Source organism: Heteronotia binoei, chromosome 3 (genome assembly GCF_032191835.1).
Source record: "Heteronotia binoei isolate CCM8104 ecotype False Entrance Well chromosome 3, APGP_CSIRO_Hbin_v1, whole genome shotgun sequence".
Classification (NCBI taxonomy): Eukaryota; Metazoa; Chordata; class Lepidosauria; order Squamata; family Gekkonidae; genus Heteronotia; species Heteronotia binoei.
This window is the reverse complement of record NC_083225.1, coordinates 120,873,720-120,889,169: the sequence shown is the minus strand read 5'-3', so window position 1 is coordinate 120,889,169 and position 15,450 is coordinate 120,873,720. Positions and strand designations below refer to the sequence as shown.

The following is a 15,450-nucleotide window of genomic DNA, read 5'->3' as shown; positions in this document are numbered from 1 at the left end:
GGTGTGTTATTTAGATGTGAGATTTCTCTGAAAGGTAATGTTAACAGGTTTTTTTAAATATATATTCTGGAACTATGGTTAGCAGTTGTTTCTTCAACATAAAACAATATGTATCTATTGGGAACAAAAAAGAGAGAGAGGATTTGTATTCAACAGAAGCAGAATCACTCTTTGGCTTAAAGTTTCCGAGTGAGCTACTGTCCTGGAAGATCACTGACAGCCAGGAGCAACCTTTGACAAATCTCCAGATGCTGGATGCATCACAAGAGTTTTTCACCTGAGACTAGTTCAGCACAATAGGCTTACTAAATTTCTCCAGCAATTTCTTCTGCAGCATCCATGTATCAGCCCAACAGCCCTAGCAATAGTGCTTCAAGGGGGATGCTTTACTCACCCATCACTTCCTTTCCTGCTGCCATTGATCAGGTTGAGCCACAGTCTTAGCTTTGACCCAGCCAGTGGCAGCATGGAATAAGATGATGGGCAAGCTGATGCCTGGCACTGGCAAGTTTAGTCCAAGTGGGTTTAGGTAACAGGCTAGCATTTTAGGAACTGAAAAGGGGAGAGACATCTATGAGTGAAGTTTTGCAGGGATCATAGATGAAACTGAATAAAAATACAGTTGCAGAGATTATAAAAGCAGATAGGGTGGATATCTCCTACCATGCAATGATAAAATACATTAATTGTACGAATGTAGAATCTGTGCCCATAATAAATATTTGCTCTTGATATGTACAGTTGCTGAGCTTTACATATTGGACTGTTATTTCTTTGTTTCAAACTGAGATTAGTTTGGACTATTACTTTTGATGTGACACTAGTTCAGAAAAATCATGTTTATAATTGGAAATGCTCTGGTAAAATGTGTATTATATATTTTGACACTACCTAGAGGCACTTCCACATCTTTCTCTCATGTAGAATAATAGTTTTATTCAATATCTAATCAATTAGTAGTGGTTTACAGATATCATGAGTGGTGGGAAAAGGGCAGTTGTATTTTTATCATGGAATAGCCATTGTCTGTTAGTTAAATTTATAGTGCTAAAGCAAAACTTGTTATGGAATGCTGAATTTTCCCCCAAACACATCCATTACTTGTTCACATGTTTGTATTGTTCATAATGGATTCTAGGAGACAGTCACTAATTTTTACATAGAGAGAGAGGTTGGTGGTTCTATAATTGGCCATCAATATCCTATTTTTATATGATTTTTTAAAAAAACATATGCTTTATCTTGTGTCATTTTTCTGTCCTACCAAAAATGTACAGCTGTGTTGTGTAGCAGATAGGACAATGAAACTTACTTTTAGCTCTTCGCTTGAAGTCTAAGTATGTTATCAAAATTGTTACAGATGTGTCCCCTACAAGTCAGGGTGTAGATCACAAGCAAGTACAGAGAGAACTGGGTGATGTTGTTTTGCATCTCCATAATCCTACCATCCTTTCTTCTTCCTCAATTGAAGTTCATTGGACAGTAAGTAAAGTATATCTGTGTTTATATGCATATGCATGTTAAGTCCCCTGAAAACAGACCACTACTTGGTAACATATTTATGATGAACTTTGAACATATGATGCTTATATGAGAAGCTGTTTATGAGAGTCTGGATGGCAATTTACTAATGGTGGTTCACTAATAAATGTTATCTGTACACCTGTTGACATATATTTTGGTTATATCCTGATGTAAAACTGATACATCTCTCACCATGTAGGTTTTCCATAAATTGGAAAATGGGAACTAGTATGAGTAAAAGTGCAGAACTTAAATTTAAAAAAAAAATAAAATATGTAGGGAAAAGGTAACTGTCAGATTTGCAAGGGCAGATGTGTTTGAATTTTTGTCTGAGTAGACTTAAATGCCAATATAGATAGTGTATGGTGTGGATCATATGATTCAATATCTATCATGTCAGTTGCATTTTATATTACCAGGGGTCAATGAAGAGATTTTTGTTGTGACACTTGGTAATTAGTGGAAATTGGCTCACAAAGGGCCACCTGCAGTGGGCTTTTTCTTGTTTAACCAATAACATAATACCTAGCCATGATTTCTTTGACCTCTACTAACCCCCACACTTCTGATTTAAAGAACCAATTTGGCAAACACAGGCAAATTGATAGATTCAGGACAATTTCAGGACAACTTGTTTTTCATGCATGTATGGCATTTACAGAATTATTTAAGTCAGCTAGAATTACCAAAACATAGCATTTGATTAAGCAACACAGGAAAATGAAAGTTATGCAGAAAAATTAGGATTTGTTTCTAATTAAGTGCTTTTATTTTTTTAAACTTTCATATGCAAACTATTTGGAAATCATCCCAGTGAAGCAGCTTCTGCATACGTTTGTCTCTGTTGAAACTGAAAGCTCAAATAGCAACCATGGCAAAGCACTTGCTCATTTAAATATTCCACTTGTGCCTAATCACACATAAATGTACCGCTTGTGACATATAGAATTAGTAGTTGCCCTGGGCAAAAATGACTCTGGTGTGAATGGACCAACTCATATCCTAAATGTGTTTATATGTCACAGGCTGTGTGTTGTATGATTCTTGGGCAAGATCACATATGCTTGGCCCTAATTTATATCTCTGTTGGAGAGTAAAAAGATATTAAAGTGGTAACTGAAGGCATTATAAATTTGAAGAGAACCATACAAAGTTCTAAAGAGTTCATTTTAAATCTGTATATTCTGCCTTTTTTAGCAAATAATGTTTCACTATTGGCCTCTTGTAATAATTTAAGACGTCACCATCCCTGGCATGCATTGTCCCCCAGCTGAGAACCTGAGAGTAGAGGAAGTGATTTGTTTAATCTGGATGTATTTAATTGAGCCAAACACAGTTAGCAAAATGAGAATTCTGCCAATTGGCTGCCCTTTTTTAATTTGCAGCATTCAGAGGGAACAAAAAGGAAACATAAGTAATTTTACAAAATGGAGATGTTACAGCTCCTTTGGATAGGAGTGTCTAAGTACTTGTGTGATACAGTAGATTGTTTATCATCTCATGAACATTAAATTTTGATATCTTCTTTCACATCCATATGGATAAAACCTAGGCCCTGTACAGGATACAACAGGGCTCAATATATTACTGGTTATAAAATTATTACTATTTTTATATATTAATAATGTTAATAGATTAAGATTTTTTTCCATTTTTCAAAGCCATTAAATTAAATATTTCTAAGTATTATTAATTCAGAAAAATATGGACAACAGCTTGGTGGGTTTTATTATTGTTTGCATTATGTTGATTAAGTTAGAGACCTTTTCCTATACCTGCTAATAATCAGTTCTTACAAAAAAAGAAGAAAAACCCTCACTTCTACAGTTCATTCTATCATTGAATTTTAAACTGACACTGCTATGTATTGGTCCATTTTCTTTAATAGATCTCAGTAAATGTAACTCTAATTTAACAGTAACTATTGCCCATTCAATTTTTACTGTTCAGTGGTAACACAGAAAAAATGCAAAAATCAATGAGCTTCATAATTTATTGTTATTGAAATAACATTTTGACACCTAAAATATGACGGTTTTGTCTCATTTGCTAGGTTGACCAACAGTCCCAGTATATACAAGGGTATAAAATTCTGTATAGGCCAACAGCTATTTCTAATGGAGAATCTGACTGGTTAATTTTTGATGTGAGGACCCCAACAAAAAATAGTGTTGTAATTCCTGAACTGAAAAAAGGTGTAAACTATGAAATTAAGGCTCGACCTTTTTTTAATGAATTTCAAGGAGCTGATAGTGAGGTGAAATTTGCCAGAACACTGGAGGAAGGCAAGTAGTGTCATGTCTATTTCTATTCCTTTATTTTTAAATATGCTTTTATTCTGTTTCCCTCTAATATGTTGATTACTTAATTTTTTTTGAAGTGTATGTTCATTGGAACTCAGTCCTCATAGCTAAAGATACTGTCATGTTAATCATTATGTACTTTGTTTGTTGACATAGAAGTTAAATAGGGTGATTAACATGTGGAATTCACTGCCACAGGAGGTGGTGGCGGCCACAAGTATAGCCACCTTCAAGAGGGGTTTAGATGAAAATATGGAGCACAGGTCCATCAGTGGCTATTAGCCACAGTGTGTGTGTATATATAAAAATTTTTGCCACTGTGTGACACAGAGTGTTGGACTGGATGGGCCGTTGGCCTGATCCAACATGGCTTCTCTTATGTTCTTATGTTCTTAATATTCAAAAGCATACAAGTGAGAGATAATGTAGAAATCCCCTCAAGGACATAATAGGAAAAATATTGTTTGTGTTTTATTTTTTTGTTGAGCACACTTCCACTGTCCTAAATTCATGATCTGGCAGCACATGACTTGTTTCAAATCCAGATATCAGATAATTACCATAAATGCTTCTGACAAAGAGAGCTGTGTTTCTCGAACGCTTATGCTACAGTAAAATTTGTTAGTCTTAAAGGTGCTCCTGGACTCTTTACTATTTTATTCACCATAAATGGTAGACATCACAGTAAGCATCAGAGGAATGAAAATACCACATTACTGGACTTCCTGTCTATATTAGTTACAAAAGAGCAATTACAAAATGATGAATGAAGGCAGCAGTATGTTAAATTGGCACTAATCCTTTCCATACATGCACTCACACTCATACAGGAAACATGTCCAACTTGACCCATATGTACTTTTATCACACCTCCATGGATGCCAAGTGTAATAGCTAAGAAACCTTCAGTGTAAGTTATAATTGAAAAGGCTAGTTGATTTGTTGTTGTAGTTCTGAGATTTTCGTATCTGTAGCTCTATAACCACTCCTGGGGCTGCAGCAGAAAAAGACCTCGCTGATGCTAGCCAAACTTCATCTAAAGAGGGATGGCAAGTAGACTTGCTTATTGGTGCAGTGTAATAATACTGCCTCATATAGGGAGAGGGGGATGCAGATTTTTAAGGGTCTTTAAAGGTCATAATCATGTTGAACAAAACCTCGAAAAAATCTGACAACCAGTGTAATTGAGCTAGAACAGGTTGATATGACTGGTTTGATTTAGCCCAGTCAGTAAGTATTTTCTATGAGCAGCAGTTCCAAGTTCTTAACAAGGCGGTTCCAGAGTGCACTGCAATAGTCAAGTTTTAAGGATTAGCATCAAACACAAAAAAAGCAAACAAACAGTGACTGCACAGTGTGAAATAACTTCCAGAAGTTGTCCTGTGCTGGCCATTATACATTAGCATATCTTTTCCTTACAGGGAATTTGAGGGCCAGCTAATATGTGGATACGTGAGGTGCTCCAATGAGGGATGACTCCAAGGAGTACTGGGAGCTCTTCCCAAATATTCCTCACTATCCCAGATTCCAGGTACCATATATTGTGGCCATTTAGTATGGGATTAAATTTTAGAAAGTCTACATATAGACACGTGAATCTTATTCCTTGCTATAAGCAGGCTGTCCATTGTACAGGAAGGTTCAGTGCTGGAGGCTGACAGACAGATTCTATGTTGGGCTGCTAACCTCTCTTCCATGCCACAATCTGCAGCCCTAGTGTTGAGTTGGCCAGGAATGTGCAGGCCTGAGGGTTGGACCAGCTTGGGAAGACAGTAGGAATTTATTCCCTCTGGTCTTTTCTGGACATATTAAAGTACTTGGCATCCTGTTGACACCTGTTTTTCCAGTATTTATGAATTCCATTGTTAGTTTGCTGATCATCTTTGCTACTTCTGTGTTATTCACATGCTATGCCAAGACCAAAGGAACTTGTATTCAATAGCATTGTTGCCTGTTTTTTCCCACCTAGATTAGGGATTCCCAGCCTAGTGCCCACCAAGGATTTATAGAAAATAGGTGGGATTAGGTGGTGCTGTTGTCCAGCAAGGCTTCTGATTGGCCACTGGATGTTTAATGGCTGTGCAGATTTTTATAAATGTTGCTTTGGTAGCTGCTGCCGTCACAGCACAAGGATCTTCATTGTGTAACTGAAAGTAAGCAGCAGCAGACATGTTATGGCTGGCTTTGCCTCCTATGGCATTTTGTGGCAGCTGTTTTGTGACTGCATCCACCACATTGTGTCAGAATTCTGAAGATACCTGCAGGCTCAGCAAGTTTTGGGAACCCTGACCTAGTACATATATGTTGTCATTGCTCCATTCCTTGCCAGCTGGGCTAATCCCCAGTATGCTCATAAATTATGTTATTTACTTCCATTGGTAACAGGGCCAAGGAAGAATCAAAGACCAAAACATCCAGTTAAACATGCATACTTGTTGCCACAATTGTCTGAGTGGAAACTTTAGGCATTAAGCTGGGAACATAGTTTATGCAGGGATGGGCTTCCTTTACGATGGATGCTATGCAGAAACTCTCTGTAAGGGTATCATAGCAAATACCAACAAAACTGGTGGATACACCACATGCCCTGGATGCAGGAAGTAGGCCTTCATCACTTTATGCCTTAAACCAATTTTTCTTTCCTTACTGTTCTCTCACCACTGTGTGTCATTTCACACCCCTGCTGCACCAAGAGCAAATGTATATATGTGCATGTGTGGGTTGATCTACAGCTGGGCTGATCTACAGTATAAGCATAATGAATATTATTTAATTGCATTCTACAAAATATGGATTGAAGGATCCTGTAAACCCCTTCCATAAACAAAAGAGCCTTTCTTTCCAAACCAAATGTTCTAGCCTATTAATTGATAACTAGACAATGTGCATTGCATTATACTTTTCTACTGTTTTAACTATTATTTATATTGTTTTTTAATCTTTGTATTTTAATGATGTTTTACACCATCCAGTGCGCTCTGGGACAGAGTGGTTTATAAATAACAACAACAAACAATTTTATTAGCTTTTTAAATATTGGGAGTAATTTCTATGTGAAATCACTGCCACAGAAATAATCAAGGCTACTTGATAATTTGATGAAGTAGATGAAAGTTTTCAATACTAATGGCTTCTTTGATATCATGATCCCATTGTGAGCTTGGAATTATTTCTATTGTTTGTGCAGTGAGATTGCACTAAAGTGGCACATTAGGGCTGAGTGACTATGGGGATCCAGAGCCTTTGACAAAATGGTAATGTTTCTTAATGACAATCAAAAGTTAGTGTTTTCTTCACTCTTAGGAAATGGCTCTATCCAAGCAGGAATTGACCATCTACATTCCCACCTGGGGCAGGTGTATCTGGATACAAAGAAATATCCATTTAAGATTCTGCAAGAGACAGACAAGCAAACAGTCACTCCTCTGAGTAGGCTCATGCAACTTGGGGTGCAAGATCTCTCTGGAAATGCATGAATAGCAGATTTGCTTTCTGTAGGAGTGACTCTGCTGTAAGTCTAGTGTGTTTGTGTTGGTTCCGAAGAGAACCAACCCATGAAATGCTGCCCTGGAACTTTCCAGTACTCAAGGGAACGGTGAGTGCAGAAGCAAGGAATTCAGTAACATCTGTGTGTTACAGAAAAAACTCTGTCGACATCATAGGCTAGCTGCAACCTTTTAAAAGCCTCTCTGTGTTTAATCACAAGCATGCATCTTTCCATCAACAGCTCCAAGTGCTCCTCCTCAAAGTGTTTCAGTAAGCAAGAATGATGGAAATGGCACTGCAATTGTCGTATCTTGGCAACCTCCCCCAGAGGACACGCAGAATGGAATGGTCCAGGAATACAAGGTAACATAGTTTTATCCTGGCAAATAATTGGCAAGTTACTGATCATTACTGTTTGTGGATACTTGGCTCCATCTGGTGGTAAAAAATCAAAGCACAACAATGAATCCACCTTCCGCTGTACTTTAGCTTGTAATTAGGATTTTTGTACACTTTTGAAATCAATCTATCTTGTAAAAGTAACTCCAATTAAAATATCAGAGGGGAAGTTACTGTAAAAAAATCAACTTTAAACTTTATTTTAAAAAAATGCTCTGCTTTTTGAGAGAACTGCAGGCATAAAAATTGAAAGGGTATCTGTGTACGCATTAGGAAGTCAGCAAACGTGAATATAACTCAAGGCCATGATTACATATCATCATAAAAATAAATCTTATTTTAACTTAACCCAAGTTTATTTTATTATTCATATGTATATTCTGCTCTCTCTGTTACCGGGCTCAGGGTGGATCACAATGCAAAAGTAAAAAAATATACAAATCAATATAAGTAACAATTTAAAAACCTATAAAACAGTATAGATATTAATTACAAAACTATGCAGTTAAATATCTCATGGCTAAAATTTGGTTTTCAGAGTTAATTCAATATTTTATTTATTTATTTAATTGGATTTATATCCCGCCCTCCCCGCCAAAGCAGGCTCAAGGCAGCTCACAATACATAGCTTACAATAAAAAACATTTACATTAAAAGCATTAAACAGTTTAAAAATAATTTGGTGCTAGTTTCAATACAGATTCAAGATAGCGTTCAATAAAATAAATAAAAAAACTTTTATTTATACCCCGCCCTCCCCGCCTGGGCAGGCTCAGGGCGGCTAACAAGACATGGTAAACCATGATACAAATAAAACAGAATACATAATTAATAATTTAAACAGCAAAACCAATAAAACAGTATAACATTATAGTACAATCAGAATATGTGCAAGATGGCTCGGTGTTATTGATATTATCAGGAGTTCTGTCTTAAAAAGCTAATTGGAAGAGGGCGGTTTTGCAGGCCCTATGGAACTGGTTAAGATCCCGTAGGGCCCGCACCTCTTCCGGCAGTTGATTCCACCATTGGGGGGCCTTTGTGGAGAACGCCTGTTCTCTGGTAGTTTTTAATTTGGTTTCTTTTGGCCCAGGGATTTCCAAAAGATTTTTTGAGCTTGATCGCAGTGCTCTCTGGGGAACATATGGAGAGAGGCGGTCCCTAAGGTAGACAGGTCCTCGACCATATAGGGCTTTAAAGGTAATAACCAGCACCTTGTAACGAACCCGGTAAACAATTTGCAGCCAGTGCAACTTCCGCAGCCCAGACTGCACATGTTCGCACCGAGGCAGTCCTAATAGCAGCCTGGCTGCTGCATTTTGCACTAGCTGCAGTTTCCGGGTTTGGTACAGGGGCAGCCCCATGTAGAGGGCATTACAGTAGTCTAACCTCGAGGTGACTGTAGCGTGGATCACTGTTGCCAGGTCGCCACGCTCCAGGAAGGGGGCTAACTGCCTCACCTGTCTAAGATGAAAAAAGCCGGACTTGGCAGTAGCTGCTATCTGGGCCTCCATTGTCAAGGAAGGCTCTAGTAGAACTCCCAAGCTCTTAACTCTGCGCACTGCTACCAGTTGCGCCCCGTCAAAAACTGGGAGGGAGACCCCATTCCCTAAACCGCCGCAACCCAGGCAAAGGACCTCTGTCTTCGCTGGATTCAATTTCAGCCCACTCAGCTTAATCCAATCTGCCACGGCTGCCGGGGAATTGTCAGTCCGGTCACCCATCAATAGATAGAGCTGGGTGTCATCAGCATACTGATGACAACCCAGCCCATATCTCCAGGCAATCTGGGCAAGGGGGCGCATAAAGGTGTTAAATAACATTGGAAAGAGAACTGCTCCCTGCGGCACCCCACAATTAAGTGAGTGTCTCTGGGATAGCTCTCCTCCAATTGCCACCCTTTGTTCCCAACCCTCAAGGAAAGAGGAAAGCAACTGTAAAGCTAACCCCTGAATCCCTGCGTCGGCGAGGCGGTGGGCCAGCAGCCGGTGATCGACCATATCGAACGCAGCCAATAGGTCTAACAGCAGCAAAACCGCCTCGATCCAGATGTCAATAATCTTAAGCATCCATTGGATCTAGCATCTCAGTGGTGGCGGCCAGCATTTCAGTTAAATGCCAACTGAAACAGTGTCGTCTTACAAGCCTTGGGGAACTGGACAAGGTCCTGGAAGGCTCTGACCTCCTCAGGCAGTTGATTCCATCAATGAGGGGCGGCAATACATGAATGGACTATCCGAAATAATTTTGGTTACACTTAGGGCCAAGCCAGAGGTGACACTGTTCCCAGCTCTGACCTAGAGACACCATTGCCATTCTACAGCCCAATGCTGGCCATTTAAAAACACTATGATGGCCTGATCACTGCCATAGCTGTTCAGGCACTTGAAAAGGCACAAGGGGGAGCTAGAGTGCTTTGTCCTGTGTGGCTGTGGACCCAATCAGAATCTAGCTCTCATGATATTTTTAAGTGGCCAGCATCAGGGGTCGTTCTGTAGAAAAATGGGTGGTGGAGCTCATCCAGGGATTGTTATGCAGCTGCACATACTATTCAATGGACAAGGAGGTGGAACTCTCGGAAGGAGGAAGTGGAACTCTCAGAAAGGTTCAGGAACTGTGCTCCTGTGAGCTCCCACTGAATCTGAGGCCTGGCCAGCATTAAGCTTTAAAATGGCAGAGGTATTCCTGGGTTAGATCTAGAGATGCTATCAAGCTTGGTTTAGACCATATGAGGCTTTTATGTTAGGCAGCGGGCATCATCTTTCCATCTATTCATCAGGCCCCTCCTCTCGCTCTCTCTGAAATTGAGCTTGATGTACACTCGGCCCCTCAAGAGTTGCTGACAAGTTATGTTTCACTGGATTGTACATATGAATTATTTTTGTTGCCATCTTTGTATATTAGATTGTGATTTTAGTGAGAATAGTTTTAATCTTGTTTATAGATATTTTTATTAGTATGACGTACCCTGCCCTGAGCCTGTTCACAGGAAGGGCAGGCTAAAAATTGAATAAATCAAATCAAATCGATCGAATAAATCAAATCAAATACAGAGGTACATTGAATGTCATAGGATCTTAGATTTCTTGTCAGGTTACAATTTCTTACTTTCACTTCTGTTTTGAGAAGATTTGAATGCATTTGCTGTCACCTAGATTCATCATGGTTGAGCCACACAAGCAAACACTGCTGTAGTGACATAAAACATATTGTTTGTAACTTGATATATAAGATTCAACTATCTAGCATTTTACTAAATTTGAAGTATAAATGTCTTACACTACCATTCTAAGCAGTTACAAACCTCTAATTCATTGAAGTTAATGGACTTAGAAGGAAATAACTGAGTTTAGGATAGTACTGCTGCTGGTTTTCAAGCAAAATTGTGAATATAGCAAATACTTGAGAAAGAGAGAGAGCTGTGCACTGTTGCATCCCATGTTACTTTATCATGTGTAGTTAGTGTCACCTGAAAGCTAGGAAAAGATTAAAGGTGATAATGAACAAAACATTTTGTACTAAACAAGTTTACACATTCATTACTATCTAATGCTGTAAAATTGGGGGGGGGGGGAGTACATATTTGAAATTGTAAAAATTGGTGTTTAAAAGTATTGCACTTATTCAAAAAGGAGAAAATATTTCCTCTTGTAGAGCTTTTCTTAATAGTCCCCTCAATTTCTGGTTTTATTAGAGAAAAAACTGGGGGAGGAGGGTTTGAAACATTTTCCATGGGTGCGGTCACACGTACCATTAGTGACGACACAGCTCCGTCTGGCTGACAGATTAAATGTGTTCGTTCAGACATGCACATCTGGCAATCAAGCGTCCTCCGGGGTCATTCCGACTTGCTGCGGATCAGTGCCGCGTTAATTTGACAGCACATAAAGTCCGGCCCTTTTTCAAAACAGCGGCATACAATCGGCTTTTTGTTGTTTGGACAGCTCACGCACGATACTGCCTCTCACCTTTAAAAAAAAAAAAAAAAAAGCCCCAGCAGACATACGCATTGCCAGATGATCCGGGAATCTGAGGTGACGCTTCTGCTTCTCCAATCAACACAGGATTGGAAGGGGGGGGGGATGTTATCCCACTATTCAAAACAGGAAAAAAAATCTTTTTTTTCAATGTGGAGTATTTCAAGATATCATTGTCACTGCCATTTTCTAGGAATATAATTCCTGGCAGTTCTGTGGTTTGGATCGGCAACATTAATTCTGGAAACTTTCGCCCTTCCCCCCTGCCTCTGAAGAAAGTTTTGATTTCCCAGCTCCAAACAGTTGGGTGCATGTTCAATGGACCCCCTCCCCTCCCAGAAATCACCATCTGATTACGCATACTCCAAGAAATGAGTGTGATAGTATTGGATGTCTGATCGCGCACAACAGAATGAATCACATTCTTGGATGCTCGTCTGAACTGCCCTGCATTGAATCAATATTCAGCAGTTCAGATTTGAGCGCTACACACACGCTTTTAATGGTACGTGTGACCGCACCCCATGTGTTTTTCTGGTCATTTCTCAGGCCATCACATCTATGCACAGGAAAAGACCAAGAAGGAAAAAATAGCCCAATGCCTATTTTTAGACATCAATTGGAAGCCCATCTTCCTGCAACTTATATGTGTGCCTTAAAAAACATAAGGGAATGACCATTTTACTCCATCTCCTCAGCATCTGGGATTAGGGCTAAAGGATTAAAGATATCATAATTCTCAAGTGATCTTAAAACCTAAGAACTTCTTACTGAAGAAAAAAAACTTGGGAGTAGTTCTGTTTTTGATACACAGTATGTCCCTGCAAGAAACTCTTGACCAGATCTTCTGATCCTCAAATCATAAGTGATGGTTAGTTGGTGAAGGTTTAGCAGATTTTGTGAAATTTCAGACTGTTGAGTGCAGCTTTTTCACCTTATAATTTTTCTGGCAATTCTTGATCGACCAATTTGTCTATGGCACAAAATGACACTATTTTGTCAGCATGCTCTGTTGACATTGCCTGAAACAGTTTCATCAATGGCTATCTCAGAGCTGCCAGTTGTAAAAACTAGGTGATGTGACAAACCCAATGTTCTCTGAGTTCATAGATGCCAGCACACTTGCTCAGAGGGCATATTATTTATTTCTGTTGGAGTATGCTTAGAGCAGGGGTGTCAAACTCATTTGTTATGAGGGCGGGATCTGACATAAATGAGACCTTATCGAGCCAGGCCAGGCTGTGTTGGGCCAGGCCATGTGTGTACCTATTTAACATTAGGTAGCAGAGATACGAACTTTTTGAAGGATACAGACAAACATTTTTTTAAAAAACCCTTAAAATAAAACATGCCTAAAACATTGGTCTTAAAGGTGCTTTCTTTGTATTTCTCCTGTGGAATCCAGGGAACTGGGCAAAGGAAGCTTTGGCTCTTTCCCTCCCTCCCCACAGGACCAGGAGGGGGAGGAGCTTCAACCAATGGAGAAAATCAAGGTTTTTGCTCTGTAGCTCCTGTGTGATTGAGCAAGCCTTGTAAATCAAGTTGAGATACAGAAGGAAACAGACAAGAGCCAGTTGCTCAGGGCCTGATAGGAGCCCTCCGGGGGCCTGATTCGGCCCCCAGGCCACATGTTTGACACCCCTAGCTTAGAGCATTATAGATCAAATTTGTAGACTTCCAATGTACTTGTTGCAAGTGTTTCTGGAAAGACAGATGCCTTATATTGTTCCCCACAGTTAGTAGACTGATGAAGAATTTCTTACCATATGGGCTGTTCTGAATTTTAAAAATAGCAAAAAGCATTGTATGTTATCAGGTTGCACTTGGTAACCTTATTCACATGGTTTTTAAGATGGTTTGTTTTTATGGGTGTTTATATTCATTTGTTAACAGCTTTTATAACAGTTCTATTAATGTTGCTGAATGAAGCTCCCAGAGTGAAGCATAAAATGCCATATGGTACATTTCATAACATTATTTATATCTCTTGTTTAAAAGTCTGTGCCCATGAGATTCGCTTTATTCTTCATAGGTCTGGTGCCTTGGTAATGAAAGTCGGTACCACATAAATAAGACAGTGGATGGTTCAACTTTTTCCATAGTAATTCCATCTCTAGTTCCTGGAATTCGATATAGTGTTGAAGTGGCAGCAAGTACCGGAGCAGGAGCTGGAGTAAAGAGTGAACCACAGTTTATTCAGTTAGGTAAGCCACTAGCAGTTTTGTCCACTTTGCTTTAAATTCTAGGGGGCAATGTGCTGTTGTTTCTGCATATGGACAAGTGCATGTATACTTTAGTAACATGTTCATGTACTGTTTGAATGGAGCTCATGCTTACAAAATGTGTTATAGTAGTTGGATTATAATATACTGTGAAGGAGACCTTGTTCAGATAGCCCTTTGCCATTAAAATTATCATGTAATTGTGGCCTGAGGAGAAAGGTGACCCTTGCCAAGCCTTTTGCCACTCTCAGCCCAGCAGGTGAGCTGGAACCTACCAAACCTGCATGACAGTAGTGTTGATGCCACAGAACAGATGGAGACTGGCAGCAGAAATGGGAGTGGTTTCATCAATGTCCACTGAAACTTTGTCTGTGTGGTTCCTGAAGCAATGGAGCAAGCAACAGAACTACTAGATGGAGAGACTTTTGATGGCCCAGCAGCAGGCTTAACAGCAATGTGGAACCTGGTTAGTCCATACTTAGTACTGATGGGAGCTGGAGTGGCCAATATGGCTATTCCAGTGGGGTCTTGGACTGATCCCCTATCCAAAAATTTGAAAAACGAGCCTGTAGGATGACCTGGAAGCCTACCTCAGCACTTTTGAATGAGTGGCTACTGCGGTTGGGTGGGACAAGGCCCAGTAGGCACTGATCTTACACTGTACCAAATGGGTACTTGGCGACTTTCATTGCCAAGGCACCAGACCTATGAAGAATATAGGTCAACACACTCTCATAAGAACATAAGAGAAACCAGTGGCCCATCCAGTCCAACACTGTCACACAGTAGCCAAAAAAACCCAGGTGTCCTCAGGACACTTGAAGCCCTCCCACTGTTGTCCCCCCCCCCCAAAGCATCAAGAATACAGAACATTACTTGCCCCAAACACATGATATCATCTATAACTTGTGGCTATTAGCCACTTATGGACCTCTGCTCCATATTTTTATCCAATTCCTCTTGAATCTCTCTATGCTTGTAGCTGCCACCACCTCCTGTGGCATAGAATCCTGTGAATTCTATGTGTTAATCACCCAACTACAAGATATATTTAAACATCACCAAAGACACCTATTTAAGGAGGCTGCCGGGTTTGCATCCCAGACAGGAAGCATTCCAGATTGTTAGCCCTGCAAGTGAAGGTTAACAATCTCCACTAGCTAATGCTAGCCATCTGCATGGAAGAGCAGGTAGGGCAACTAATCACGGTAGAACAATATATAGCACTTTCCTCACCTATGAGTCAGCATAGGCTCATTGCCTTGGCAGATTTTTGAGGTTCTAATGGAAGCTTATGCATCAGTGAGAAGCGCAGTCAAGACGGGAGGGTGAGAGTGAGGATCAAGGTGGCTGGCACCCACTGCCAAAGGCCAGGAGGAGGAACTGTGTGGGCCAGCAGGAGTGGCTCTGAAATGAAGAAGGCAGGAAGGGCCATCCTCCCACACCAGCATTCCCTAAACCTGAGGAGAAAGGGGGTAAAGCTCCTCTGAAAAGGCCTATTTTCTACATGTGTGGAGAGCAGAGTCATATCTGGAAGGC

General features: G+C 40.0%; 1 protein-coding gene across 1 annotated transcript in view; it reads left to right on the top strand.

The window, feature by feature from the left end:
* The window catches only part of ROBO1 (roundabout guidance receptor 1), a 1,194,505-nt gene that overhangs the window by 1,111,158 nt on the left and 67,897 nt on the right, over window positions 1-15,450 (top strand). Inside the window, exons 15-18 of the mRNA XM_060234426.1 lie at window positions 1,361-1,482; window positions 3,578-3,809; window positions 7,555-7,676; window positions 13,722-13,893. Coding sequence (XP_060090409.1) covers window positions 1,361-1,482; window positions 3,578-3,809; window positions 7,555-7,676; window positions 13,722-13,893 — 648 coding nt within the window. The remainder of the gene's footprint in view (window positions 1-1,360; window positions 1,483-3,577; window positions 3,810-7,554; window positions 7,677-13,721; window positions 13,894-15,450) is intronic.